The sequence below is a fragment of the Lytechinus pictus genome, chromosome 4 (assembly GCF_037042905.1).
Source record: "Lytechinus pictus isolate F3 Inbred chromosome 4, Lp3.0, whole genome shotgun sequence".
NCBI classification, from domain to species: Eukaryota; Metazoa; Echinodermata; class Echinoidea; order Temnopleuroida; family Toxopneustidae; genus Lytechinus; species Lytechinus pictus.
In genome coordinates, this window is record NC_087248.1 from 6,932,314 (window position 1) to 6,959,920 (window position 27,607).

General features: G+C 37.8%; 1 protein-coding gene across 2 annotated transcripts; it reads right to left on the reverse strand.

Annotated features, from left to right (window-relative positions):
• Positions 1-350: 350 nt before the first annotated feature.
• LOC129259625 (zinc finger MYM-type protein 3-like) lies at positions 351-27,139 on the reverse strand. Of its 2 annotated transcripts, XR_010293331.1 has the most exons (20): positions 26,976-27,139; positions 21,567-23,519; positions 20,351-20,521; positions 19,784-20,092; positions 19,175-19,327; positions 18,203-18,393; positions 17,419-17,561; positions 16,315-16,790; positions 15,118-15,217; positions 14,147-14,327; positions 12,890-13,056; positions 12,150-12,212; positions 11,676-11,891; positions 10,461-10,874; positions 9,271-9,417; positions 6,571-6,796; positions 4,723-5,456; positions 3,630-3,777; positions 1,716-2,506; positions 351-1,630 (listed from the first exon to the last, which is right to left on the reverse strand). XR_010293331.1 is itself a non-coding variant. In XM_064098276.1 (19 exons), exons 2-19 carry the CDS (start codon positions 23,475-23,477, stop codon positions 2,212-2,214), a joined length of 6,045 nt encoding a protein of 2,014 aa, XP_063954346.1. In that variant the 5' UTR covers positions 23,478-23,519; positions 26,976-27,139; the 3' UTR covers positions 351-2,211. The 2 variants fall into 2 exon arrangements, 1 of the variants encoding a protein (XP_063954346.1); XM_064098276.1 differs by having other exon boundaries at positions 351-2,506.
• Positions 27,140-27,607: the final 468 nt, after the last annotated feature.

A 27,607-nucleotide genomic window follows, 5' to 3' on the forward strand; every position in this document is an offset into this window, starting at 1 on the left:
CATTATGGTAACTTTACCATCCAATTGCAACTATCATGGAATCCTTGATTCTGATTGGCTGTTGAGCCATGTTACCATGGTAGTTACCATTGGATGGCAAAGTTACCAAAATAGTAACTTTTATGCGTTGGGCCCCAGGTTGGTTTGTCTCATATCAAGTTTGGCTAACTCCATTGAGTGCTTTGGTTAATTCATATTTTGGCTAAGAAATTGCTTGTAGACGGAGATAGGTGGAAAGCTCTTGCAAGTTCCACAGGAGTGAGTATGGGCACAATGTGACGAAAAAGAGAGAGAGAGTAAAACTGAACTGAAAATAAACCATTCCCTGGCAGACACAATGAATACAGAAATGTACATGATATCCTCAAATGGACAAGCAGCTCAATTTATTTTCTAAATTTTCAACTTGAACATTTTAAATTTCCATTTGTCTACGGACTTCAGGTTTGTAAAGGATGGTACTATAAAACGGTTCTATGTTGAAGCATGGAGTGATTAAGATCACAAATATTATTTTACAAATGAAATGGTATACTAGGCAATAAAAATATCACAGACTTTGACCTTCTTGCCATATGATTATGAAATCATCTGAATAGTTGGTGTAAAAATAGGTTTTCATATCTGCCAACCCAGGAAACCAAGAAATAGGACAAATTACTAATAATTTCCAGAAATAAGAGGTATCTTCAACTTCCCATTCAAGGTTACATAAATTTGTTCAGAGATAGAAACACAGGAGTTAAAATGGAAATTTTCCTTTCTTCAAAATAATAAGAAAACTAATTGGCAGGTTAGACAAATTCAGAAAAATAATTTATCCATGTAACTTCACCTATGAGCTTTTGGGATTTGAAGCGTATGACACTTGTCAACAAACCGCTGCATGGGATGTGTGTCTTCCCATGTCTAAATGCAAACCTTAATCATTTCACGTCTGAACATGGCTTAAAAAGTCCTTCAGTTTTCATCAAAATTAAGTAAAATAACAAAAGACACAAGTAACTTTACAGAATATTTACACGGACATCCAAAGCCGCTATGAATACATAACATAATAACATGTACATGTACAACATAATAGGCCTTGAAGCAATTACTAAAATTCTACAAGAGATGAAAAATAACAAAACACAAACCATTAAACTGCCGTAAGTCCCCACCCCCTCCCCCCCAAAAAAAAAAAAAATCTCAGAAATCTACTACATGATTACAAAGATTTATCAGCACCAGGCATGGTCAGAACCAACTGTCTGTAATGTAATCCCCAACAATGTATCATCAAATTGTCCATCTACATTAACATTCCTTCATTCTGCCAATTACTGCAATTAGACATGCATGAATAATTTTTTTTTAGATGACTAAATAGTAAATACAGCTTCCCGGAGCTTGCTATTGGTCTTAATACTCATTCCAGTATCCTCATCGAATTCGCTTGAAAATTTTTCAACATCAAAATTAATTTCTAGTAAGATTTATTCTTCATTTTTAATTTTTCAACCTATTCATTGGACTATCTTTATCGAATTTTGCAGGAAATAAATAAAAGAAAAAATTATCAATCATAATGAATTTTAATCATTACTGCCACAGCATGCCAAAGTTGTTTGTTTAATCCCATGTACTACTGAAAGTATATTGGATATTGGCACATTTTTCGCTGATAAATACCAATTTATCAATCATATTCAAGGATTTCAGTAGCTTGTAACAGTTATCAAAGAAAGGGAGGGGGGGCACTTGTGTTAAAAAAATCTGACTAGTAAAAAAAAAGAGACCCTCACTCCCAAATGAAGGTAAAGGGGACTTATCTTATGTTACAAAACATATTGATAAGCAAAAAAAAGTCTTTGTGTATGCTTTTCCGCTACAAATATTTCATTGGCTCTAAAGAGGGGGGGGGGGGTTTAGATATGCCCTCATCCTCCCCCCTCCTGGGTATGCTACTGACAACTCATTCGACCATCAATTTATTCCTGGTTTCACCAGTGACAGAACATTAAAATTGATGACCTTATAGAACTTAACTTTTGCATTCCACCACAAGTCTGATGTAAGATGACTGTGCAGTAGAGCAATAAGATGATAAAAAATAACCTCTTACATCAATTTGGTATGTTAAAAGGAAAATTGTTACCAATATTGAGGAAGGTACAGGGGGAGTCAGGAGCTGGTTTGAACTGAGCTATATCATATTCATTTGGTCTGTTAATGCGTTTCTTGTTCCATCGACGACCCCTGTCCTTCGACCGCTTCGTCTCCTTCACCATCGACCTCCTTCTGTCGTTCAAGCTCAGCAGTCCGCTCTGCCTCCTCCTCTTCCTCCTTCATCTTCTGCTGCCAGCCTGCCTGGACCTCCTGGATCATGCCGTAGCGAAGGAGCATCTTCTCGATCTGCTCATCAGGGAGCTTGGTGGCGGAGTACCAGACGGGACTGTCTGGGATGCAGGCATGCTCCGGAAGTAGGTAGAAGATCTCATTCCGCATCTTGATGCTCTCAGGGCTACAGGAGAAAGACAAATGAAAATATCAATAATGATTGAATAAAGAACACATCTTCCTTATAAAGGAGAACATATCGTTCACAATCTAAGAAATCATCACTCTAAAAACACTATAGTCAGAAAAAAACAATTCCTTTCATGAAACGCTCCCCAGAGGAATTTGTCGGCCATTTTACCAGACAGTTACCATAGTAACAGTGCTTATGAGCCAATTAGAATCAAGGAAAGCTGTCAGATCTGACAACTTGTCGGACAAAAAGACTAAGTGTTGATAAAATGTTGGACCCCATTGCATAAAAGCTACAATTCAGGTAGCTGTGTCATCCAATCATAAATACTGTGGAAACGCTGTTCAACACCCAATCAAAACCAAGGATTCCCAGGAAGGTACCACTCCATGGCAAAGCTACCAAAATTAATATATGTTGTGTAATTGGGCTGAAATAAAATGCCTCCATTCAATTAAGTATGTACATCCGAACCCCTATACATGAAACCTCCCAGAAATGATTTGTCTCTGTTTTATAGAACTTCTTAAATCTCTCATATTATATATCTTGGCTTGAGCAGTCCGTGAAGTTGTTATAAAGGAGAAACACAAAGCTTAGTAATCATCATTAGGTTTTTTTTCTAATTAATAATAGCTGGATTAATAAAGCGCTTTTTACCAGAGGATACAAAGCGCTGCTATTATTACCCGGCTTTAGCTCGAGCTACCATCACAGGCGCTCAGCGCATGCAAGGAATTACTCCTGCCGGGTACCCATTCACCTCACCTGGGTCGAGTGCAGCACAGTGTGAATAAATTTCTTGCTAAAGGAAAATACGCCATGGCTACGATTCGAACCCACGACCCTCTGTTTCAAAGGCGAGAGTCAGAACCACTAGACCATGACGCACCCTGATTGATTGTGCTGACTACGATGTACAATTAATCGTGAAATTCAAGAGTACGATTAATCGCTAACCTTTGTGTTACGGGACCCTGGGCAATCTTCTTCTTCTGTTTGTATTAATTCTTTTCTTTTGAATGATTTGAATGTGCAATAAAATGGTGAAGTTCTAAAAAAATGTTGATCACATTATGGAAGCCAAGTGAGCCAAAAAGATGAATATTCTTACCATTTCGAGAGGTAGAATTCATAGAGCTTGACGGGGCAACGCAGCTGGTTCTCTATGTTTTCACTCTGATCGAGGGTCTCTGGATCATACTCTCGTTTCTTCCCTCTTCCAATGTTCAGCAGCCCAGTCTTTCCTGCTTCAGCAGCATCTGTAAGGAAAGGGAAAAACATCCATGTCGTTGTGTAATAAGTCAACAACATTCACACATTTCATGTCTTCCTGAAAATAATATTCAAAGCGAAACTCCAATTGTGGGAAACATCAGCTTCAATAATCATAATAAATAACTAGAAATGCTCTGCGGGTCGCGCGGCTGAGCACATGTATCCTCCGAACCCACCGCATCATCCATCATTGCGATATATAGAGCTCACATGGAAATTTGACAAATAAATACAATTATCATGGCAACAATGACCCCACATTTTGCCTCTGGGTACCAAATTTGATGACAATAATATGATGCAGCAGCGTGACTCTGCAGAACCTAAAGTATTCTCAAATAGCACCTGTTGGGGAATACAATTAAAGGGTAATAATAATAGTTATTTGTATAGCTCCATCTATCTAGAAACAATTTAGTCTGAGGCACATTTCTATCATTATTACCCAAGTATTATCTTGAGCTGCTTTCAAGCACTCAGTGCATTCAATGAATTAATCCTACTGGGTATCCATTCACAATGTGGGTAAATTTCTTGCTGAAGGAAAACACGCCATGGATAAGGCTCGAACCTACATCCTTCTGATTGAAAGACAAGAGTCGTAACCACTAGATCACAATGCCCCACAAAGTTTCATACCATTTCAATAAATGGAAAGAATAATATTGAAAAGGATGGATTTAAAAGATTGACTTTTAAATTACTTCAGCAGCATCTTATTATAAGGAAGGGAACAACAAAGTGACAAAGTGGAAAAGATGGAAAGAATTGTGAGTTTCCACACAATTCTAATGTAATTTAGAAAGAATTGTGGGTTTTCAAACCATTTGAATATAATTCAGAGAGAATTTTAGCAAAATAAGTCATTTACTTTATTTTCGATTGCCCTGTTTTATGATATGCAACACCCCACAAAGCACAAGACTCACCGTTCTTCTTCTTGGGAGGAAAGTAGCGGAGAAGGGAGACCTTCCCACTGGGAGTGTTGGCCTTCTTCACCAACTTCTGCATGCGAAAGAAAGCTAGCTTGGAATGCTCCTCCACGTTCCTCATCCTCAGGTTCCGACAGTTGAAGAAAAAGATGGTGCTGAGCAGAACGTGGGGTGAGTGCGCCCCCAACTGCTGGGACGCCCACATCATCTCCTCGTTGATGCGGGAGTTGAGGAGCAGACCGGTGGTGGGGTGCAAGTTGGGCACCCAAGGGCTAAGCGCATTGTGGAGGCAAATCCGGAAGTGCTCATAGCTGGGGCCGGCCAGGAAGTTGTCCAGGCGGCCGTTGTCGGTGAGGTGTCTCTGGATGGAAAGGCACATCAGGAGGATGGTTTCTGGAGAATACGATTCGCCGTCGGGTCGCCGGGCGTCGCGGACAAACTGGATCAAAGCGCGATGGATGATATCAGGACTACACTCCAGGAGATTGGGTTTGATCCTCTGTGATAGAGGCTTGAGACTTTCATCAAGACCCATGACAAACAGCTTATATGCAAGAAGACCCGCCGTCACCCAGGCATTGTCTGTTGGGGGTAACGTTGGCACACGAGCGATCGGTTGAGGGTCAATGGGCTCTTCAACGGTCTCAACGATCTCCTCTTCCGATGACGATGAGACCGATGGTTCATACTCCTCTTCATCATCATCCACATCTTCTTGGCTGTCTTCATCCCTGGCAAGTGAAATATTGCATACTCAACTTGTTAATTATTCATAGTTATTGCAATCTTGATGGCTTATTGTTTTTAAGTAACACCAGAATGAAATATCAAACTAGATGGATTCTCGACTGCTCATAGTCAAAATTTATGCCTCCACCATTGCCAGATCTAATCTATATTGCATACTTTATTCTGATTTGTGAAAACCATCAAAGTAAGCATATGGCTTCCAATTTTGTAGTCAATACCTCAAATAGTTAATGAGCTATCATATATAATGATATCTGTGATCTTCAATACTTATCAGATCACCATAACTCCAATATGCATACATGACCCAAGTTTGAAGTTGATTTGTCAAACAGTTTATTGATAAATTGTGAGAACAAGGCTTTCAAGGTATATAATGACCTTAACTCTTTGACCTCCACACCCCATAACTAATTAGGTCATTGTCACGCCCATACATATACATGATGATCCAAAAATGGGGTCAATCCATCGGACAGTTCTTGCGTTATCATAAGAACAAAAACAGGATGGACAGACAACCCAAAAACAAAATGCCTCTGGGCAGTTCCATAAAATGTAAACACATCCAACCCCCTATATGTGGGACCTTCATGACATTTTCTGTCTCTGATTTCTTGTTTGTTTTTGACAGTCTGTAATGTTCTCAAAGGACCATGACTTGGTCAGTTTATAAAGTGAAGTAAGGCTTGAGACCATTTTATGGAATTGCCCCTCTGGCACGACCTAAACTTCTGTAAGGAAAAGAATCATATTCGAGATATTTACATTCCTTTTTCAAATCATTCAGGAACATCACAGAAGAGAGATCCATTTTTTAAAAATTGATTTACAAAATGAACTCGCATTGGGAATATTCTGGCAAGGTATCTGAAATGTCTAGGCCTATTCATGCTATATTTGTATAGTCCCATGAATTTTTAAATCTATTTGCAGTGACACTATCTCATAGTAAGATCGATTTCTTATAGGATCAATAAGACCTGTAACATAATTCTACATTCGCGTAAATTTCCCAGTTGCCCTGAAACAGATTATATAGCATTTACCCCAGCTAATATAGCCTACACACTGATAGCTCATTCAGTTACTTACACATAGACTTTTGTGCGCTTGGCACGGCTACTGCGTCGGAGTCCCAGACCAGTTACATTCTCCTGTGGTGGAGCAGGGGCCGAGGACGGAGCGGGAGGAGCGGATGCACGCTTACGCCTCACCCGCCTCTTCCGTTTCTTTGGTTTCTTCTTGAGGGTGATTCTTGTGACCTTCTTTGTGAGTGGCAGCGGAGGAGGAGGGTCTGCTTCTGACTCTGGGATGTGGCCTAATTTACGACAGAAAGAGATAGAGACTAACTCAACTCAGTTATTAAAATGCCACCCAATTTTCGACCAATCATTAAAAAAATCACAGATGAAGGTTAACATTTTATGATTTTCATTTCTTGAATAATTGGAACAGATATATCGCAGAAGAATAAGAATTATTTCAAATACAGTTGAACCTGTCTTTGCAGCCACCTGTCTGTATCTGTCTTTAGTGGCCATCAAATTGCCTCCAATTTGAAAGGAATATGTGTTACAGAACCTGTCTATACAGGCCATCCTGTATCCAGTGGCCATCTTTCCCATTATTTCCCTTTGGTAGATTTAATACACAAGTTTGAATGTATATTGGTTTCTGACTTTCTGAATGAAGAATTTTTCAATACTTTTTATTAATAAACAAACCATTGTCCATGAGGAAAAGGAGGGGGAAATTTGTTAATAAAACAAGCAAATGCAGTAAATCAATATGATAGCTATCCCCATGGTCTAACCAATGGTTGAAAGCAAACAAGAGAAACGGGTAGTGTTTCATGAAACAAATAGCCAGTGATTTTCACTGACTATTGTAATAAGCCACTGAAATCATTGCATCTGATTGGCTCAGAATAAATAAGTAGTTGAAAATCACTGACAAAACTTTCCATGAAAGGCATTTCCCTGGAACATAACGTCGAAAGTGGACTGAGGCCGGCCCGGAGGCAGCTCGACATAATGTGTATCAGCTCATTATTTTTGATTGCCGGACTCAAATGAGTCCCGGACTCAAATGAGTCCACCTAAAGCGCAATGTCAGTCTGGCAATTACCCAAAAAGGCAGCTTAACCACTGAAATAGAAATAGCTAATAATAGTTATTCCTAATGAACAATAGAGAATGTTGACGTAGAAAGACAGGCACACGTGTCACTTGAATAGGCGTCGTGGATAAAGAATCTCAAAACATTTTCAGTCTACTTCTGGCGTACCGTATTTTCCGGTGTATTAACCGCACCTTTTTTCCCGCTTTGTAATCTTAAAAAATTGGGTGCGGTTTATACAAAGAAACAACAAGATTTCATCAGAAAACTGACTGTGTTTCTTGAGTATTTTAGATTATCAAATGACCGAGAATTATTTAGAATATTTAATGTATAATTATTTGTTGGTTACTGAAAATAGAGAGTATATTTTGCAAAGTTTTCTTTTAAAATCTTCTTTGTAAAGGTTATTTTATATTATTTGTTTAATTACTATCAATTTAATAATGTTTTCCTAAAAATAACCTTTTTTTTTTTTTTTTTATCTTTTTCCCCTCCACAGGGATTTTATTGGCAATCAAAAATCAATAGGTACAGAGCACAATGAATAATACAATCACTGATATAAACAATGAACTGACAAGTATAACAAAATAATTTTACATGTTGAAGTCAAACAGTAAAAAGATTTTTCAACCGATACCATCTTTTGTCAAATCTGCGTTGTTTGAAATTAAGTTGGGCAATGTATTTCTCATTTTGATAATAATTGATTATTGAGGATTTAATGATACTGAAAAGAGGAATTGTATTGTTTATTTTACAATCATATACAGTTTTTCTTACTATAATAAAAATACAATTAAGTGCACAATTGTTTTTTCCAATAAATCCGAATATTTTATTTTCATCTGAAAAGTGTAACCTGATCGTTTTGTGATGAAAACTTTTTTTTTCAGCTAAAATTGCATGGAAAATGCGCTTCAATAGGCATGTAATCGTAATCGATCGTAATCGTAATTGGTTATTAAAAAAGGCAATAAATAATGTCCTTAATTCTTTATTTCTCTCTGTTTTCTCTCAATATTAAAAAAAAAATCCCTTTTTATACCATAATTTTGATATTCAAAAATGCCATTTTATGGTCTCCTTTTCCTTAAAAAAACCCTGGCTGTTTTGTAATGAAAACTTATTTTTTTACACCTAAAAAATGCATGGAAAATGCTTTACAATAGGCATCTAATCATAATCGTAATCGGTTAGAAAACAGGCAATAAATAATGTCCTCTATTCTTCGTTTTTTTTACCTCAGTTTCTCTCAACATTTTTTTTTCTTTTTCCGTCTTTAGACTATACGTTTGATATACAATACTGCCATTTCATGGTCTTTTTTTTCTTTATTCTACAAAGAAATAGTTTATATTTAAAAAATAAAGTTAAAGAATAAAGTAACCATTTTTTTTAATACAAAAATTAGTAATATATGTTTTGGTCTTTTACTTGGTAGGTAGTAATAATACCCCAAATGCCAACATCTCAATATGCCAATTAATTTTTTTTTTTTTAGGCTCCCGATTTTGGGGGTGCGGTTAATACACGGTCACGGTTTATGTACCGAAAAATACGGTATGTGTAACACTACCAAATTGCAGGCTTGAAGCCAGAATTGGAGGCGGCTTCAGACCCGACGTATGTGTATCTCCGGCATTAGATGTGGTTAATGATTATACTAACCTAGGGCATCGAGCCCTTGAGAAAGCTCAAGTAAAAGATCCTTCTTTTCTCTTTCATCATCATCTTCAAGATCAGCGGTCATCAAGAGGATATCATCAGAAACATCCGGTGAGGAAAGACTGGCAAGCAGCTCATCAACACCCATATCTGTCACGAATAAACACATTCTACCTTATCACTTTAGAAGATTGAGATTAAGTCACTACAGAAATTTTAAGCACAGAATTAGGCTAAAGAAGTTATCTGTACCACTATCTATCAGAAAAGCTTACTTCATTATTTGGAAAGATGAGATTAAACTAAGTAAATTAATAAGAATGAATTGGATAAAATATATGTTGAAAATTTTTCATTCATAGAAAAAGGCTGACAAGGAGGAGACAATCTAATCTAACATGAAGAAAAAAATTCTTGCTTATTTCACCTTCATAAAAAATAAAAATCTATTCCAGAAGAAAAGCTAAGGGTATTATTGAAACAAATTTATATCAGGGAGGAGGCATGAAATATTTCATCACTTTAAGAGATGGAAAATGAATCGAACAATATTCCTGATTTTTCATTCCAGTCAAAAAGGAAACTCATCCATGCCGAAGTACATGTGTCTTCCATGGCCAAAAAAGATGACATCAATACAATATACTTAGAATAAATCAAAGATTTTATGGAATTTCTAATTAATGCAAGGTAAATTAATAAATTTTGACCTCATTTGACATTTGGCCAGAATGAAGAGAAGTCACTTGGATAATATGCCTCATTTGAGCTAAGAAGGGCAGAAACAAGTGAAAGTTTTTCCTCATATCAAGATTTCCTGAGAAATTGTAGTTTTTCAAATCCTTTTCAGCATAGGCAATCATTCACTTTACTATTCTAAGTAGTCAACTGGTGAATAACATTTTCTAATGCCCTCCCTGATATATTGTCCTCTGAATACAATAAACTCAGCTACCCTTATTGTCTATAGACTCATCGATTATACCACCGAGCTGGAGAATAATATTTGCCAATGCCCTTACTAATGCCCTCCCTGATGTATTCTCTGAATGCTATTAACTCTTGCACCCTCACCATCTATATGTATGAGTTCATCCATTATAACACAGACTGGGTGAATAACATATGCTAATGCCCTAACTAATGACGTCTCTGATATATTTTCTGAATACAATCAAATCTGCCATACTTACCATCTATAGGCTCATCCATTATACCACATTCCACCATGGCCTGGTCAACAAGTGATGCCCTGGTCCTTTGTCCAATACTGGTAATGCTCCCTTCCTTCTCACTGGCACTATCCTTCTTCCTCGACCCGATCTGCTCCGACCCAAGGTCGCTCACATCGTCCTCGTCACTGGCGACCGCGGCTGCCATCATGAAGAGTTCAGCCTCGAGGGGGTCTGAAGGTACGCGGTCTTTGATCTCCTGCATGGTCTTGAGGAGTTTGTTGCAGTCGCGTGCCGCCACGGGGACGAACATGGGGGTTGGGACGGGGATTGGAATGGCGATGGGATGCGGGATATGGCTGGTGTACATCTGCATAGGCACCGGGATGAAGACGGGGAAGGGTATCGGTACCAAGGCAGGTACCCTTGGGAAGTCTAGAGTAGAGAGGAAATAAAAACATGAAGCTCAATTTCTTTTCCATATGAAATACATAAAGATTGTTTTTATGTGTTCATATGAATTATATCTGTTGCAAAGACTAAATATACATGTTAGTAATCAAACAATAATATGGCGTATACCCCATTCTAGCAGCACAAACACAGTACTTCTTTTCTTCCATGTATCACAAATATAACACATCCCAATCAAATTTATAACTCAATCTAAATATTCAAAATGACACACCGCTTATTCAACAAAATTGGTGTGTGTGCAAAATGAAGTCAATTTCCAATTATTTTTACATACAAGGCATTGTCACCTAATTATAGCAAGTAAAAACATACACAGACCCCCACATCTGATTTGAAAACTGAATAAACAACCCAACTGGAGGAGGTCTGGATGTGGACAGTGCCAGCCCTTACTAAACATAAACACATCAGATGGGAGAGTGCAGGAATGCCCAGAATGTTCAGTCAACGGTCTTCTAGAATGAGAGCGTTGATAGCAGTGTCACTCTGGTGGGTCCACTCAAAGATGACAGACAGAAGGGAGTCCTTATTATTTAAGTTGAAGCATTTACGATTAATTGTCACTTGTCAATCAATGATGTTTTCAGTTTCACAGTTTTTCTTTCTTTCTATTTTTTTTTTTGGGGGGGGGCATGGATATATCGACTAGATTTTAAAACTGAGCGGATTTTGAATTGAAAGAGCTGGCACCACTTTGAAGAAGAGGATTAGTTTGAGGGAAAGTTCCAAACAGTGGGTTTACTCCCTCAAAAGACTTACCTGTTTCAACGCACATGTCCTTCATGATTGGTCGACACATGGTTGCCTTGGTGATCTGAATAGGGCGGCAAGATGTGATCTTGTTGCGGACCATCTTGGGTGGTGGGGGTAGACCCGATGGGGGTGGGGGAGGGGGCTTGATGTAGACTGTGTTGGTTGTAATCTGAGTCTGTTTGTTTGTAAAGGATTTCTTGTTCTCCTTCACAATGGTTCGTGCTAGAGAAAACAAAATAGCAAAATACAAATTCTATTGTTCTGAAGAGATATGCAGCCTTCATAAGTGATGAAGGAAACAAAAAATAACAGATATACAGGCTGAAGATACGATTTTAAAGAATGCTGGAAATAATAGATCACTATCGAAAGTAAACAACTTATCAATCAACTCTTTATTAATGAGTCAAGTGACAACAATCTTGTGCAGATTGTACTGTAATAAATTAGTCAAAATTATCAAAAAATAATATGACTTACGTGCACTGAGCCGTTCCATGGGTGCCAGGGACATAACCTTTGCTATGGTAGGAGTTGCATGTTCTATAGAAAAAAAATTAAATCAATGAGAAGGAAAGAATAATATAAGAAATCAATTATTGTAATACTTCACTGGTCAATACACTTTCCTAATAGTTGTGTAGACACGGCCCCAAATTACCTTTTTTTCCGTCACCTTACAACAAAAAAGCTGTGCATCAATTAAAGTCTTGAAAAGCTGGCACAAGTTATTTCGTCAAAACTTGCATCAAAGATACACTAAGCAAAAGAAGCTGATGACACCATGATAAAACACTGAGTTATGTCATGAATTTGTCACAGTAGCTTTTTTTCAGTCAATGACTTGGATAAAGTATAATCATTATTAGATTATGAGAAAATGATGCTGAGCTCATTATTTCCATCATCACATCACTTCTTGCTGAACGAAGCTTGAGGCAGTCAATCTTGAAGATAAACAAAAAAGAAGATTCAGAGGAAAATCACCAGTCTATTTATTTATCTGTCTGTCTCTCTCTCTCTCTCTCCATCCATCCATCCATCCATTTCTACCTGTCTGTCTGTCTATCCATAATCAATCGATCATCAATCAATCCATTCATCCACCCATCCATCCATCAACAATCTACCGATCCATATTTACATCCAGCTTTCAATCTATTAATTTATCTACCCATCTATCTGTTTATCCATCTACATGTATATTCCTATTGACTTACGCGCTGTAGATGTAGGGATAGGTTCTGGTAGTTGAGTAGTGACGTTAGGAATGTTCTGTTGGGTGTAGAAGAGTAAGAGGCATTGTTGGTTACAAACTTGTTTCATCTGCCCTCTCCACGTGAACTTCTCTGTCAGTTCCCGACCTGTGCTCTTACATCCATCACACCTGTGGGGGTAAAAACAAATGTCATTACTAGTACGGCGAAATCTGTTTGTAAAGACCATTATATGGATACAAGAAAAGCAGTCTTTAAGAGCAGGGTCCCGCAGCCTAAAGGTTAGCGATTCATCATACATTTGATTTTCATGGTTAATTGTACATTGTAGTCAAAGCAGTCAATCATAAAAAAATGTCCAACAATAATTGCTAAGCTTTGTGTTATGGGCCCTAGACAGTCTTTATGAAAAGGTTCCTGTAATATGTGTTTCAATATGAAATATGATTTAATGGAAATCAAACTTATTGTCAGGTGGTCCTTCAGTAACATATGGCGGCAGCATACCGAATCATGGCAACCAGTCTGTTTCCGAGAGTCCACTCCTGAAAACAGACAGTCAACCTGCCCGAAACATTGATTCTGCTCTCCTGCTCTGCAACTCCACTTGCCGACTAAAGCAAGCCTTCTCCCATCCCTCAAACTACCCCAGCCTCTCAACTTTTCTTATTTACAGTCCTTTTGAGGTCTTCACTTATTTCAGAAAAGAATTAATATTATTATGGAATATATGTTATACCCCCCGATCCCAAAAGGATTGTCTACCTTTCAACCTTCCACTTTCTCACCTTTCCATTTCACTTCTACCTCTATACATTTTTGTTAGTCCTTTCTAGGACTTACCACATGGTGTACTGTAAAAACCACTTCCGCAAATGTCCACACCACCATGCAAACTTTCAAACATCACCTGGGCCCCGTCTTACAAAGAGTTGCAATTGATCTATCACAACTATGGAAAGCCAGGAATGTCAACATCTGAAAATACATGTTTGTTTAAAATATTTTTCAACTATAGTGTATTCATACATCCAAGGTTTTCTTGAAAATTCAGTGTGCTTTTTTTGTTTACAAGGGACATTTTTTTAAATTTCTTGTAGGAAATATTATGACAATGCTTGATTCCATAAAATTTTGATTGATCTTTATAAACGGGGCCCAGGATTCAGAATATCAAATTCCCAATAAAATGTATGAATAATGACACATATTGCTTCAAGCACATGCTTGCAGATTTCAATCATATAAACCTTGTCCTACCTGGCTACTTTATAGAACCATTGCTCGTATTTAGACATGCACTCGGGCTGGCAGAAGTGACGCTTGATCCCTCCCATCATCTGAGATACATCCTGTTTGCACATCTGAGCGCAGTAATCACAAACAATGCACTGTAGCCCAAGGGTTTGGACGATCTCTTGTTTGAACAACAGCATACAACCTGACGGAAAACAATTATAATAATAATATATGTGATTTGTAATGCGCCAAATCAACTCGGCAATGTGCCCAAGGTGCAGAGAAAGAAAGAAAGAGAAAAGTACAAATATGATTGTAATAGATTAGATTCAGGAACAATTAAGAGTAGGAAGCATTGAATAGACAAGTTATTATTATTATTATTATCATTTGTTTGGCTTTGTGTGCCTGGGAAGCGAAAAGCAAACTGAATCAATATGACCCGCAGGCCTGTCCTCCTGATATAACTGATTGGGAGAGTGCAGGTGGACAATCACATTATGATGATAGTAATGATTATTTGTTTTACATTGATGTATGGAAAAATGCGCTAATCAATGTTATGAACGAACAAATGATTTAATAAATGAAAGCATGAGTTTACGATCATTTAATATCGACTATGCTCTTTCATTCTTTAAAATGCACATTTTAAACAAATTATCATAAATTTACAAAATGAATTACTGAATAACAAATTTTCATATATATATATTAAAAAATGTGAATATTTTGAATAAATGAAATAAAAGGTATGAATAAAATGGTTAATAAACCAATAATTTAATTTTTATTAAATGGATGGATGGACAAATGGATGGATGGAAAAGTAATGAAAACCCAATTCAAATATGGATATATATATACATATATACCAGTAAGTAGGAATGAGTCAATCAACGAATATGTATTAATCTATCTATCTTAATAAACAAAGTCAATGAGTAGAATTCATAGCATGAATGTATCTATCTAAACATTAAATGAGTTACCTTGGCTACAGAATGTCCTTGGCTCACCAGAGAAGTGTGTCTTTTCATAGAGAATCTTCTCTTGATGACACTGATCGCATCTCACAAACACACAGTTAGTCTGTATCACACAAAAAATATTTATTCAATTAGAGAATAGCAATATAATGCAGAAATTCTATATTCATGAAATCATTCTGCATTTGGTAAATTCAAAGAGAAATCAACCTGTTTGTTTTGTCCGAATACAATTTTTTTTCTCTATTCTGAGTCCACTTCATGAACTTATCAATGCATGACAATTTAAAAGCATAATAACCTTTCATAAGAATTACAAAGTAGAGAGAAAGCATTTAAGGAAGGTCACAAAAGGGTGTTGGATATATATATTTATATCCTACATAGAGTAAATCCTGTATAGTGATTGGTTCAAGTAGCATCATGTGACCGAATACATTTCAAATATGATGTTGCGTGACGTCAGACCTCGATATATTTTTGGATATATCGAGGTCTGACGTCATTATTTCACAAAACTGGATATCTAGCTAAACTCTCGGGTGCACCGGCCAGCGCGCTCTCTCTCCCGGGCAAGTCCAGCGATGCGTCGGCGCAGGCACTAATCTGCGTTCCGCTGAGCGCGGTGGCTCGGAGAAAAGTAGGTAATTCAACTCAAGTAACCGGACTTTGCAAGCTCAACACATAGATTTTGGTTGTAAATTACCAAAAGTAGGATATAAAACAAATATATCAGGCGTTTCATTCGAAAGCATAGTGGGAATTATTAATCCTCGGTTGGACTGGCAAACTACTATATATCCCTCGGGGCTTCGCCCCTCGGGAAAAATAGTAATTGCCAGACCAACCTCGGATAAATAATTCCACTATACTTTCTTAAAGCCTGATATATTTGTTTAATATATTTATTTCAATAAAAATGCCTATTTAACTCAATCTCCTTATTTTCCAATTTTAACATACTGAGCCCTATGCCCGAGACAACGGATGGATGGAGGATCTACAACAATATTAATAATGCAGCAACCGTCTTAATTATAAATCTTATACAAACAGTTAGAATAAAAGTGATTTGCAGTTGTTGTTGATGTTGATTTCAAAGCAAAAATGAGGGATTGACTTGCATTCTTGTTAAATCCAGACAAAATAACCACTGGTACAACCCCCTCTCCCTTACTTCAACAAAGACACTGCACTTACCCTCTTATAGTCCTCTAGACAGTGCTCACTGCAAAAGAGGGAAGTCTTGTCTTCATAATCCAGCACAAAGGGGCGAGTGTTGAACCCCCTCTGGCACTTGTGGCACCTCAAGAGGAGGGTTTCCTCCGGCAGGGTGACCGGCGGGACGTTGAACTGGGACTGAAAGGAGATGACGCAGTTGTAGCTGCAGAAGTCCCTCAGGGTGCGATCGCTCATGGTCAGGTGATAAAGAGGGCGCTGTACCTTTTGGCAGTGGTCACACTTGGTAGGTTGTGGTCCTGTCTGTTGCGGATGCTGTTGACCCTGCTGCGGAACGCTGTTGGATGCCTGGTTGGAGGTGATGGACTGAGGTACCCCGCTGGTGGTTGTGGGAACATGGACGTTGGTCAGTGGTGTCAAGGGAGGAGGACCGCGTTGAGGAATGGCTGGATTGTTGGAGCCGGTCAAACACTGGTAGATACTTGATGGAGGTAGACCTGTACAGTACATCCACAACAAAAATAAAAATGAAAATAAGTCTATATTCATACCTTGCACAACATTGTCAATTGTTAAAAGGGGAACCTACAGATACAAACCGGAAGCTGATGTGAAATGTTGGAAATCTAAAAAAAATTCTTTTTCATTGTATGAATGAACAAGTTGTCAAACAAAAAGAAATATCATCCACCACACGGATGAACTTGAACTGATTAAATCTGTAAATTTACAATAAAAACATCTTAAAGTAATGAAATACTTTGCTTTTGGGGTACCAACCACTTCAAAATTATGAAATGGGAAGAAAATTTTCACGGAAAAATCTGTATCTATAGTGCTGTTCAAAGTAGGTGAGGTTCATGCTCAATTTACAGCATCAAGGCATTCGAATAATTGAAACAGACACTAGGTATCACTGCAGATATTAATCTCAAACTCAACCCCATATCTACTTACTGCCATATTTCATTTGCTAATCATCTTTATAAGCTACAAGCATTGCATAGTTAAGGTCTTGAGCTGGTCTTGAGTTGTTCAAAGTGACTGGTATGTAGGCTTTAACATACAGTATCTTAAAAATATCAGAATATTTGAAGTGAACACCAGGTGGCGCTGTCTACTTACTGCCATGTTTCTTTTGATAGCTATCTCTACAAGGTGGAGCACAGAAAAACTTCTTGGCCTCACCATCTCCATAGGCAACCATTGATCTCTTGATGCAAACCAAGGAACAGAATGTACATTTCTTGGTGAAAGCATTTTTACAGCTGTCATTGTAAAAAAAAAAAAAAAAAAATATAAGAATATCTGTTTTCAAAATGGATATAACATTACTAATGACGCACGAACACAAATTCATTATATGACCTATCCCAACTCAAGTTAAGGCTCTGTTCAAACTATGGTGGTTCTGTACAACAAATCCTAATGCAATGCAAGCAAAAAAAACAAATACTGAAAAGTCCTGCAAGCAAATCTTCTTTCAATACCGGTACTTTGATATTGTGTATTTAAAGTTTGAAATTAAATATATATGAAAATTGTAAAATAGTGAAATTTATTAGATCTAACATGTTTCATTTTACAACTTGTTTTCCTTTGGTTGTGACATAATCACACCGTGTCCTGACAGAAAAGTTTGGCAACCACGGTGTTCGACTGTAAACAGGGTGGACAGGGAGGGGCGTCAGGATATTTTGACAGGTAGGGCAAGGTAACCAAGAGGTGATGTCATATTTTAATTATATCATAAGGGTATACTTGGTTACCAAGTCAAGATTTGTCCTCTTTTTTTCTCACTACTTGAGGCTCTACGCCTGTCGATAATGACTCACTACTACAAAAATATACACCATTGTGTTCTCTAATATTACAGTTAGATATAAGAAGAGAGAGAGAGATCACTTACTTTTCATTACAAAACTGGTACATTTTTCCATCCAGTGTTGTACTCAAGCCAGCGCTGGGATCGTTATAACACATGCAATTGCAACCAGAACATCGATCTATCTTGGCGTTGTACTTCATGCGGAAAGAATCAAAGCAGGCCTCGGAGCAGAAGAGCTTCTTCACTTGATGGAAAACAAACTCATAACGAATCTAGGGAACAGAATCGATAATGATACAAAATGATAATAATAACAATAATAACATTTATAGGGCGCTTTATACGGGTGTTTCAAATCGCACAGGTGGGCTGACTAAAGTAATAAATTCATCAATTAGATTTTTTTTAAATAAATAAATATGCTATTGTTGAGAAAAGGTGAGTGTTGAGTGAAGATTTGAAAAGCATTACTGGGACATGGATCAAACTTGAGGTTGTACTTGGCAAGTAATACTAGCTTTCAAGCAAAGAAGCCTTTTCACTATATAATATCTGAGGAATGTTTAAAATCAAATTTAAAGGGGCATACAAACCAGCAACCCACCTCAAGTCCTAACTTCTCATGCCTGGCCAGATTCATTACCCATACTGCAACATTCAAATTAATATATTTCAAAGATGAATGAAAACTCCTCCAGAAATGTCATGAAGAATCAAAACATGTTTGTATATTTTGGAAAAGTTCTAAATTGATAAAAATATGGGCCAAAATCTTTGTATTTACATGCAATCCACAATCAATGAAATGTTAACGATAGCATAGTAACCTTCCATGGTCCACACAAGAATGTGAATTTACATACATATGATTTGTAATTTTGAGTTAAGATTATTTTGAATTAAGTGATTCACTGACAGCTACAATTTATTTTCCAGTGACGTACAATAAATCTTGCAAAAGTCTATAGCTTTAAGGAATCGATTATAGCTGCTTTAGTGAATCCTCCTTAGAAACATTACACTCATTTCCTGAGATGGGTTAAAGCTTCTTACGTCAGTTACGGTTTCACATTCTGTACACGCTGCTTTGATTTGCCTAGAAATAGCGATTTCTTTTTCCTTGTTGGTATCATTCAAGATCCTTTCCTCGTACTGGTTGACACAATTCTGGGTACAGAACTCAAAGAAGATGCCCTCGGAACCAGTCTGTAGGCAGAGGAAGGAAATGAAAGTTATGACTCATTGACGGTTTAGGGAAATTTGTTTTTCATCAGTGAAACATACAATCAATTTACAACTTACAAATAATATAAATAATAATAATGGTGTGGATTACTTGAGCAAAAACACCATCCAAGGTCTTGAAGTGGCTAGCCCAGTGATTCACTTGGCCACTGGGCATGAACTGACCAATGCAAGGAAACTGATGCAAGTAAATGTATAAAATTAGCAGCACAGTTTCAAGTGAAACACAAATGCTTCTTAAAAAATATTTCACTGCATGTTTATCGTTCTTTATTTTCTTATCTGGATGACTTCATAAGAAATGTACAACAATGAAATATTTTTGGCAAAACTTGATAGAAAGATCAGTAATAATAATAACTTCATATTTTTGGGAACAATTTTTGTCCTTCCAGACATCGTTTGAATGATGCTCACCTGGGCAAGTATAGGATTGCTTGAAGTGGAAACATCCTTCCCGCATCCAGGACAAAGCTTTGGTGACTCCTCCGAGTTCTTGGAACAGCGTGTGGAACAGAACTCCCGCATCTCCTTGCCGACCTTGGCAAAGTGGACATTCCTGATCCTGGGGTGCAGGACGACGGTACAGGAGTCACAGGTCACTGTCTTTGTTGAGGTAATCCTTGTTGTGTCCAGACAGGAGAATGAGCAAAAGAGTTCTTTCTGCCATTTGAAGGCTGAGCTCTCGGATTCGATCTGCTTGCTACACTTGCTGCACTTCTCGACCTGAGAAAATATACACATCTTTGATAATAATGGGCAACAGATTCAGGAATTTCCCATATCTATTGCTAATGTTTAGATATCATCATAGTAATGATTCGATAGTTTAATATACATAGCATATATATTTCAATTTCTTGAAGTGATTTTAAGAAAACAAAATACATTAATTAAAACTTTGACGTTTGGAGGAGGGGATGCATGATTATCAACAACCTTTTATCAGCTTTCACCCAAACATTTCTCCAAAAATTAAGTTACCTCTTTCGCCAACGAGGTGACACTTGCTATGATGATAGGCGAGCCAGCAGTCTGCCTCATTTCCTGTCTTTGTTGGTGTTTGGCTGCCTGTTCTGGAGCAGCAAGAGACTTAACACCTGAGATCTTGAAGGGTACATTGGCTATCTCATCCGGAGGTTCCTCTGGGGAGGTCTGGTGTATGAAATGATGAAAGACAAACTTGCAAAAGCTGACTTTCCATAAGTCAAATATTTGCCAAAGTTGATACAATTTTGTAGACCAGAAAAACATGTGTTTTATACCTCTGCTAAATCAAGCAGTGGTCCCAAAAGATTTGTCTTCCGCAAAGTTACCTGTACAGTAGAAAATTTGTCTCAAGAGGACCCTCTATATACATGTAAGTACTGAATAATGCTGTCCCAAAAAGAAGCAACTGCGATTTCCCCCCCCCCCCCCCCTTGATTTAGGATATTTTCTGAATGCTCTACATGATGCTAGATCCATACATCCCATTTTCTAAAATAAAGATGTTTCAAAGCAAGTGACACAATATATTTCCACATTAAACAAGGACATATCTTTCTCATTTACTAAGAAAATCTTGCTGCAAAGTTGCTACCTTTTGTCATGGGATGACAGAATACTAATTCCTAAATTCCTTAAAAGTAGTGTGTTATAATAACACAGCCAGACAAGGCTGGATGGAAAGCAGCGTTACTCAGATCACATGACCCAATCTGGTGCATTTTATGATGACCCTAGATATAAATTGTTTGTTAATTCTAGGTTAGTAAGTAGTCTTATTTTCAAGTTTTATTCTTAGACTACAACAAGCAATACTTTTAAAAGCTTAAAAGAAAATAGGGGATGAAACTAATTAAAATATAATCTCAATTTTACTGCCAAAATACAAATATACATGGGTGAGATAAAAATTCAAAGTTACCTCTAAATTTTCAGGGAATATCAGTGTATCTTGTTATTGATCCCACTATTATGTTCAGACTAACAAAAATAACCTATGGACCTGACCTTACCGTGCAGAGCAAATAGGTTTAAGTACACTCTATCTGAAAAAAAGGAATCCTTGTTGGTTTTGCATCTCTGCCAGCATAAAAATAAAACATATGAACATTTACTAAGATTATATTAATTATCAGCTCCTGTACCAAATTTTCATCTTATCAACTGCTAATGGAACAAGTCTACTTCTGTCATCATATTTTCTCTACTTTACCTCTTTTCTTTTCCTGGCCTCCTCTTCCTTCTTATTAAAGAGCCTTCCAACGATGCTGGTAATACTGCTGCCCTTGCCTTTCTTTGCCTGAGAAACAGGAGTGCTCTCTGCATCCCCAAGAGAAGTCTGGTTGGTTGAGGGCGGGTTCAAAATTTTGTCAAGTTCTGCTTTGGAAGGCTTCATGTCTTGGTCTTTCTCTGGGACAGGGTAACTGGGGCTTATGCCTCCATCAGGAGTAGCATGAGTTTCAGTCATGACTTCAGTCAAGATTTCCTTCTTAATCTTCACACTGGATTCACTGTTAGGCTCACTGCCTCTAACAAGGGCTTCTGCACCAGACACGGTGTCTTCCGCGTTGGCAGGAACCTCACTAGAAGGTGCTGGCAGACCACTGCCCTCGGATTCTGAAAGAACATTACTGATTACAATTTGATCACTCGTTTCCATAGCACTTGCTCCCTCGCTATTATCTGATCCTTTACAAGTTGACCCTGTTCCCACTTCACCTTCACTTGTGTCCATAGGTTCATCATAAGATAGATTTGAATCTTGATTTGCAAGGCTTTGTCCCACCTGATTAAGAGGCTGATTAGCGTCTCTTTGTGAGTCCTCTGAAAGGAGATGATCCTCTTCTTGTGAAGTCAGTGGCCTCTCGCTACGATCAATTTCATCTTCCCTTACTTCACCCTCAGCAACACCAGTCATTTCCTGATCAGTAATTCTTCCTTCTTCACTGATATCCTGATCGCCTGTTTCCATAACACTTTCCAAGTTGTCATTCAGAGATAAATTTGCATCTCGATTTGCAGTTGTTTCTCCAGAGTTGCCAGAGGACTCATGAGGGTTGTTTTGAGTGTCTTCTGAAAGGAGTTGATCCTCCTCTTCGGTAGTCATTTGTCTCTCACTATGACCAATGCCCTCCTCATCTACCTTGCAACCACCCTCAATATCATCGGTAATATGCTGACCAAGGATCCTGTCATCTTCCATTCTCAAATCAGTCTGTAACTGACCCCCATCATCTGCTTCCTGAGATCCTGTGACAGTTTCCACCCTTGGCACATCATCCCCTGCCTCTTGAGTTTCTACATTTCCTTCAACATTCTCAATTTCTTTGTTTCTGTCTGTTTGGTCCCCATCAGAATGGATTTCTTTTGCTTCAGATGTGTCTATCTCTATATCTAAAGATTTATCAACTTCCTGAAGAGAGTCTTCGTCTTTGCAAGGCTGTTGAGGGTCAGGTGGCGCATCTTGGCCAATGTCCTCTGACCAACCATCATCTCCTCTCTCTGTCTCATGTTCAGTTTCTGTCTCTTCCTGCACAGACATCATCTGCGCTTCATCATCTATTGCAACAGCAGGCAAGGGTGACTGAGGGGAACATCTTTCAGTAGCATCCTTGTCAGCACTGAACTGCAAATCATCTCTCACATCTTTGACTGGCTCTTCAGGAGTTTCAGCTGAGGTATGCGGCTCCTCCTTTTCCATTTGGTTGAGAGAATCAGGTACAGGAGAACCTTCTCCTAATGTGTCTAATGCTTGATCAGAATCAACTTTTGCTTCATCCTCCAAATCTGAAAGAGCTTCATGCTCCGCTGCCTTCAGTTCTGACTTTGACTCGGTGTCCTCTGATGCTTTTACAGGAGAACCTGATTCAGCAGTATCGATAATGGCACCTACATCCTTTGAGGCTGTGTCTTCCACATGGCTCACACCATCACTTGCCGTGTCCTTGGAACCTGTCTGCTCTTCACCTTCTTGCTTTGATTCATCATCATGTGGCTTTTGAGGATGTGCAGCATCCTCTGACGACTGAGGTAGACTGCCTTCATCTTTCTGATCAAGACCGGAGCTGCCATTGTTTGCATCCTCCACATCCAACTCTTGCTGACTGGTGATGTCTTTCTCCATAATTATACCAGAGCTTGATACCTCTCTCAGACAGCACTAGACCTGTGAAGAAAGAAGCAATTATAATTATATAAACAAAAGACAAATAAGACTCGACATATAATTACTAAAATCTTGACCATTCTAAAATGGAAATCTAATTCATTGATTCATCTCTATTTCTAATATTATGATTTTTCTTTCTTTTTCTGCTCCATGAAACTGCTCATTCCTTTTTCAAGTGAAAAACAGCCACATGTACTTGAGCAAATCAATGATTTCTGTTTCAACGTGCAATGGCAGGACACTGAGTCACATTGATACTTTCTATCAAATCACATAATTGGACAGGTCAAATGTCAAAACCTTGGCAATATCATTTTCTCTGAGCATTCTGAACTTGAACCATCATAGTAACATAGAACTGGGCGCATCTGAATGGAGTTCCCTCACCTTTTCTGCTTTTAATTTTCACATGGCTTCAAAGACAAAATGGGATTAATTTGAGAATCTGCCCATGGTTCTCATATAAACAGGGTGAACTATTTGCATAAATATACACATTCATGAAGTAGACTTAGAGTCCAATCCAGACAAGGGATTTATCCGGATCTGGGAGACCAAATATTAAATACACGCAGCTGCCTCCCTAATAGCTACACGCAATCTATTGTTGTAAGCTACCTCGGGCGATGGTTCATATAGGCTCCACTACACTTCACTACCACTACCCTCCTCTCCACCTCTCTGAACCCTCGGGGGACAAATACTCACAAAAACCAGTGACAAACTGTGGCACTTTATGGTAACAAAGGCAACATAACATGACCAAAACATACATTCAGCTTACTCTGCAGTGACTAAACTTACTATCGGACACAGACCCACTCTTTGCCTTTTCTTGTAAACATCTCAAAATCGGTTATTTGAAGCTGGTTCGCAGTACCCCACACGTATTAATTCACCGCCGAATCCAATATGGCGAATGCGAATTGCGTGGCATTAATTTTATATTTTCCCCCATAAAATCCCACCTTTGTCACTCGGAACATCAGAGCGAGTTTTGGACCTTGATGTTCGGGTAGGTGTAGCGGTAGTGAAGTGGAGTGGAGCCTACACAAACATCACTGGAGGTAGGTACATGTCAGGGTGACCGGACGTACCGTATTTCCCGGGATTGTCCCGTATTTTGCTCCTTTGTCTCGACAAACTCTTCCCGAGATGCCTACGGTATATGTCCCATATTTCAGAATATTGAACAAAATATAATTCATACATAGAAAAGTGAAGTATTTTCATCGAATAACTAACAGGTGACGAAGCAGAAACAACAATAAAATCAATAACTGTAGATTTTGCAAGTTCTGCAGTGATTTTCTTGCTACTCAATACATTCACCCTATTTCACCCTATACATTGCAAACAAACTGGCCTGCTGCCTGTGTGTGGCAGGCTACTAGCTAGACATGTAGGATTGGAGCAGATTCTCCATGGTGCACACATTCTCACATGATAAACAGTTTTCCACCAAAATAATCACAAAATCGGCGGGAAATTTTTATAATTATATTATGGATTCTCAAATTACTGATTTGGTGAAGTATGATCAGAGGAGCAAGTTATTGAGTTTTCATAACTAGATCTAGCTGTTTCAGCTTTCGTTTTGAGTTTGGTTGTGATCCGTGCGAACTTGTAATAGGATGAGAGATGCCTGTGTGTGATGCCGCGATGTTTCACCTAATTTTTAAGTTTGACAATGTTTCACTTTGAAATTTTATTCATTTCTTAAACATTTTAATGTTCTTTTAATTTCACAAATATATAAAAAAAAACCCAAATATCATTAAGATTTTTGCTAGATGATTGGATTTTTTTGTTTGCTTGAAGTTTGAAATTTTTTCCTCTTTCTTTCTTTCATTTTTCATCCTTTTCTATCCTTTTATCTTTCCTGCTGACCTTTTTATTTGTTCCAACTATCTTCATTTCCTCTCTTTCTTTCGTGATCCTCTCTCTCACTCTGTTCATTGTTCTTTCTCTTATTTTCCTTTTAATTTCTTTTTTATTTATTTCCTTCATTCTTTCTTTCCTTAAACTTTTCTTTGCTTCCTTCTCCCTTCCTTTATTTTTTCTTCTCGTTCTTTCTCTCCTTCCATTATTTTCTTCTTTTTTTTTCATTCTCTCCTCCTTCATTCTTTCCTCCCTCTCTTTCAACCTTTCTTTCATTCTTTATTTATTTTTTTCCTAATTATTTTCCCTTATTCTTTCTTTCCCTTCCTCCCTTCCTGTTTTTCTTTCTTTCTAGGCATGAAACATTTTCTTTCCTTCATACTTTCTCCTTTTTTTCTTAACTTTCTCTCCTTTATTTTTTCTTTCACACATTCATCCATCTTCCCTTCTTTTCTTTTTCTCTTTCTTTAAGTTTATGTTCATTTCAAAGAATGACGGAAACCTTTTTTCTTTCTTTCATACCTTATTCTTTCTTTTATTTTTTTCCTTCATTTTCTTTAATTCATTTTCCCCTTCATTTTTTCTTTCTTTCCTCTCAATTCATTTCTTTTCTTTCTCTCCATCATTCTTTCATTCACCCTCCATTCCTTTTCTTTATTTATTTCTTTTTTATACAAGTCTAACAATGTGGTGAAGCCTTCTACTATTACTACTAACGACAATGTTAGACTTGGCTCGGTCGACCCGTCGTGCAGCGTACCTTGTCGATTGTCCCGTATTTCATTTTGTGAAATCTGGATCACCCTGGTACATGTATATACCTAAGTCCTAACGTTACATGTATGCCAATGGCCAATTCCCAATGGCAAAAAGCTGCCCGTGCTCTGCCTTTGACTTAGGTCTTAGTTTGAGTTAACCCAGGGAGCTCCGGCCCGCTGTGCGGGCCGGAGCCAAGGGGCTTACCGTGAATTTGACCATACTCACGGGACTAGCGTGATTTATGGTCTAAATATTTCTCCAAATGAATTGTGAAAACAGAAATTATGCACTTACCACGATTATATGGATGAAGGTCTAACGAGTGGCAGTTTCCTGACAACGAGGCACAGACTGGAACTTCAAAAAAACGAAAAGTTCTCTCCTTCTACCCCAGTCTTGATCGGCCATTTTGTTACGATTCATAACAAAAATGGCCGATCGAGACTGGGGTAAAATTTAAACTAGGACTCTTTTTGTAGGAGAGAACTTTTCGTTTTTTTGAAGTTCCAGTCTGTGCCTCGTTGTCAGGAAACTGCCACTCGTTAGACCTTCATCCATATAATCGTGGTAAGTGCATAATTTCTGTTTTCACAATTCATTTGGAGAAATATTTAGACCATAAATCACGCTAGTCCCGTGAGTATGGTCAAATACACGGTAAGCACCTGGGCTCACGCCCGCTGCGCGGCGGGAGTTCCTTGACCCTGGGTTAAGTTTGAGTTTGAGTCTCAGTCTGGCTGCGGTGCTGGCACTTTTTTTACGAAACGTGGTCTAACAACTTTAAAACGTCATTAGTAGGTCTAAGATACTCACATTACTGGTCAGAAATCCACTTTTTCAAATTGATAGAATGCATTCTTTCACTATCATCGGTAAATCTAAAGTAATCAGGTCTCAAAAGTAAAAAATGTTGACATAACATGAAAATGTACACATCGGGCCGCCCGTCGGGATTTTTGCGTGCACAACCTTTTGTTAATTGGAATCAAGGGACGTAGAGGGCGTAACATTTTGCATTTTTATTTTTCACACCGAATAAGTTTGGTATGTTGTAAACATACTGTTCCAGAAAAAAAATAATGAAAAATATTGGTGAAGGTTTCAGGAAAATCCATGAAAGATTAGAAAGTTATTAGAATTTGAAGTTGTTGATTTGTGACGTCATATATGAGCAGCTGCCCAATATTTATGTAACATAAAATGTAAGGGTATAAAATGCATAAATATCAAGTTTATAATGGTTGTGATAATATTAATAATAATAATAACAATAATAATAGTAATTATGCACTTTACAGAAATAAAATTCTACAAAAATTAGAACAGTGGAAATTACTAAATATTGCACTTAGTGGTATTTTTCGCCTTTTCTTTCAGGAGCAGGGGTCAAATAATTTTTCTGTTTACTGCAAGTACAATAAACACCATATTTTTTTTTTGAAAAT

Coding starts and splice junctions, on each gene's coding strand:
- LOC129259625 (XM_064098276.1), bottom strand. CDS start 23,477: ATGGAGAAAGACATCACCAGTCAGCAAGAGTTGGATGTGGAGGATGCA. Junction 12,213..12,889: donor TATCCCTACATCTACAGCGC/GTAAGTCAATAG, acceptor TTTTTTCTATAG/AACATGCAACTCCTACCATA. Junction 2,507..3,629: donor GAATTCTACCTCTCGAAATG/GTAAGAATATTC, acceptor TTTCTCCTGTAG/CCCTGAGAGCATCAAGATGC.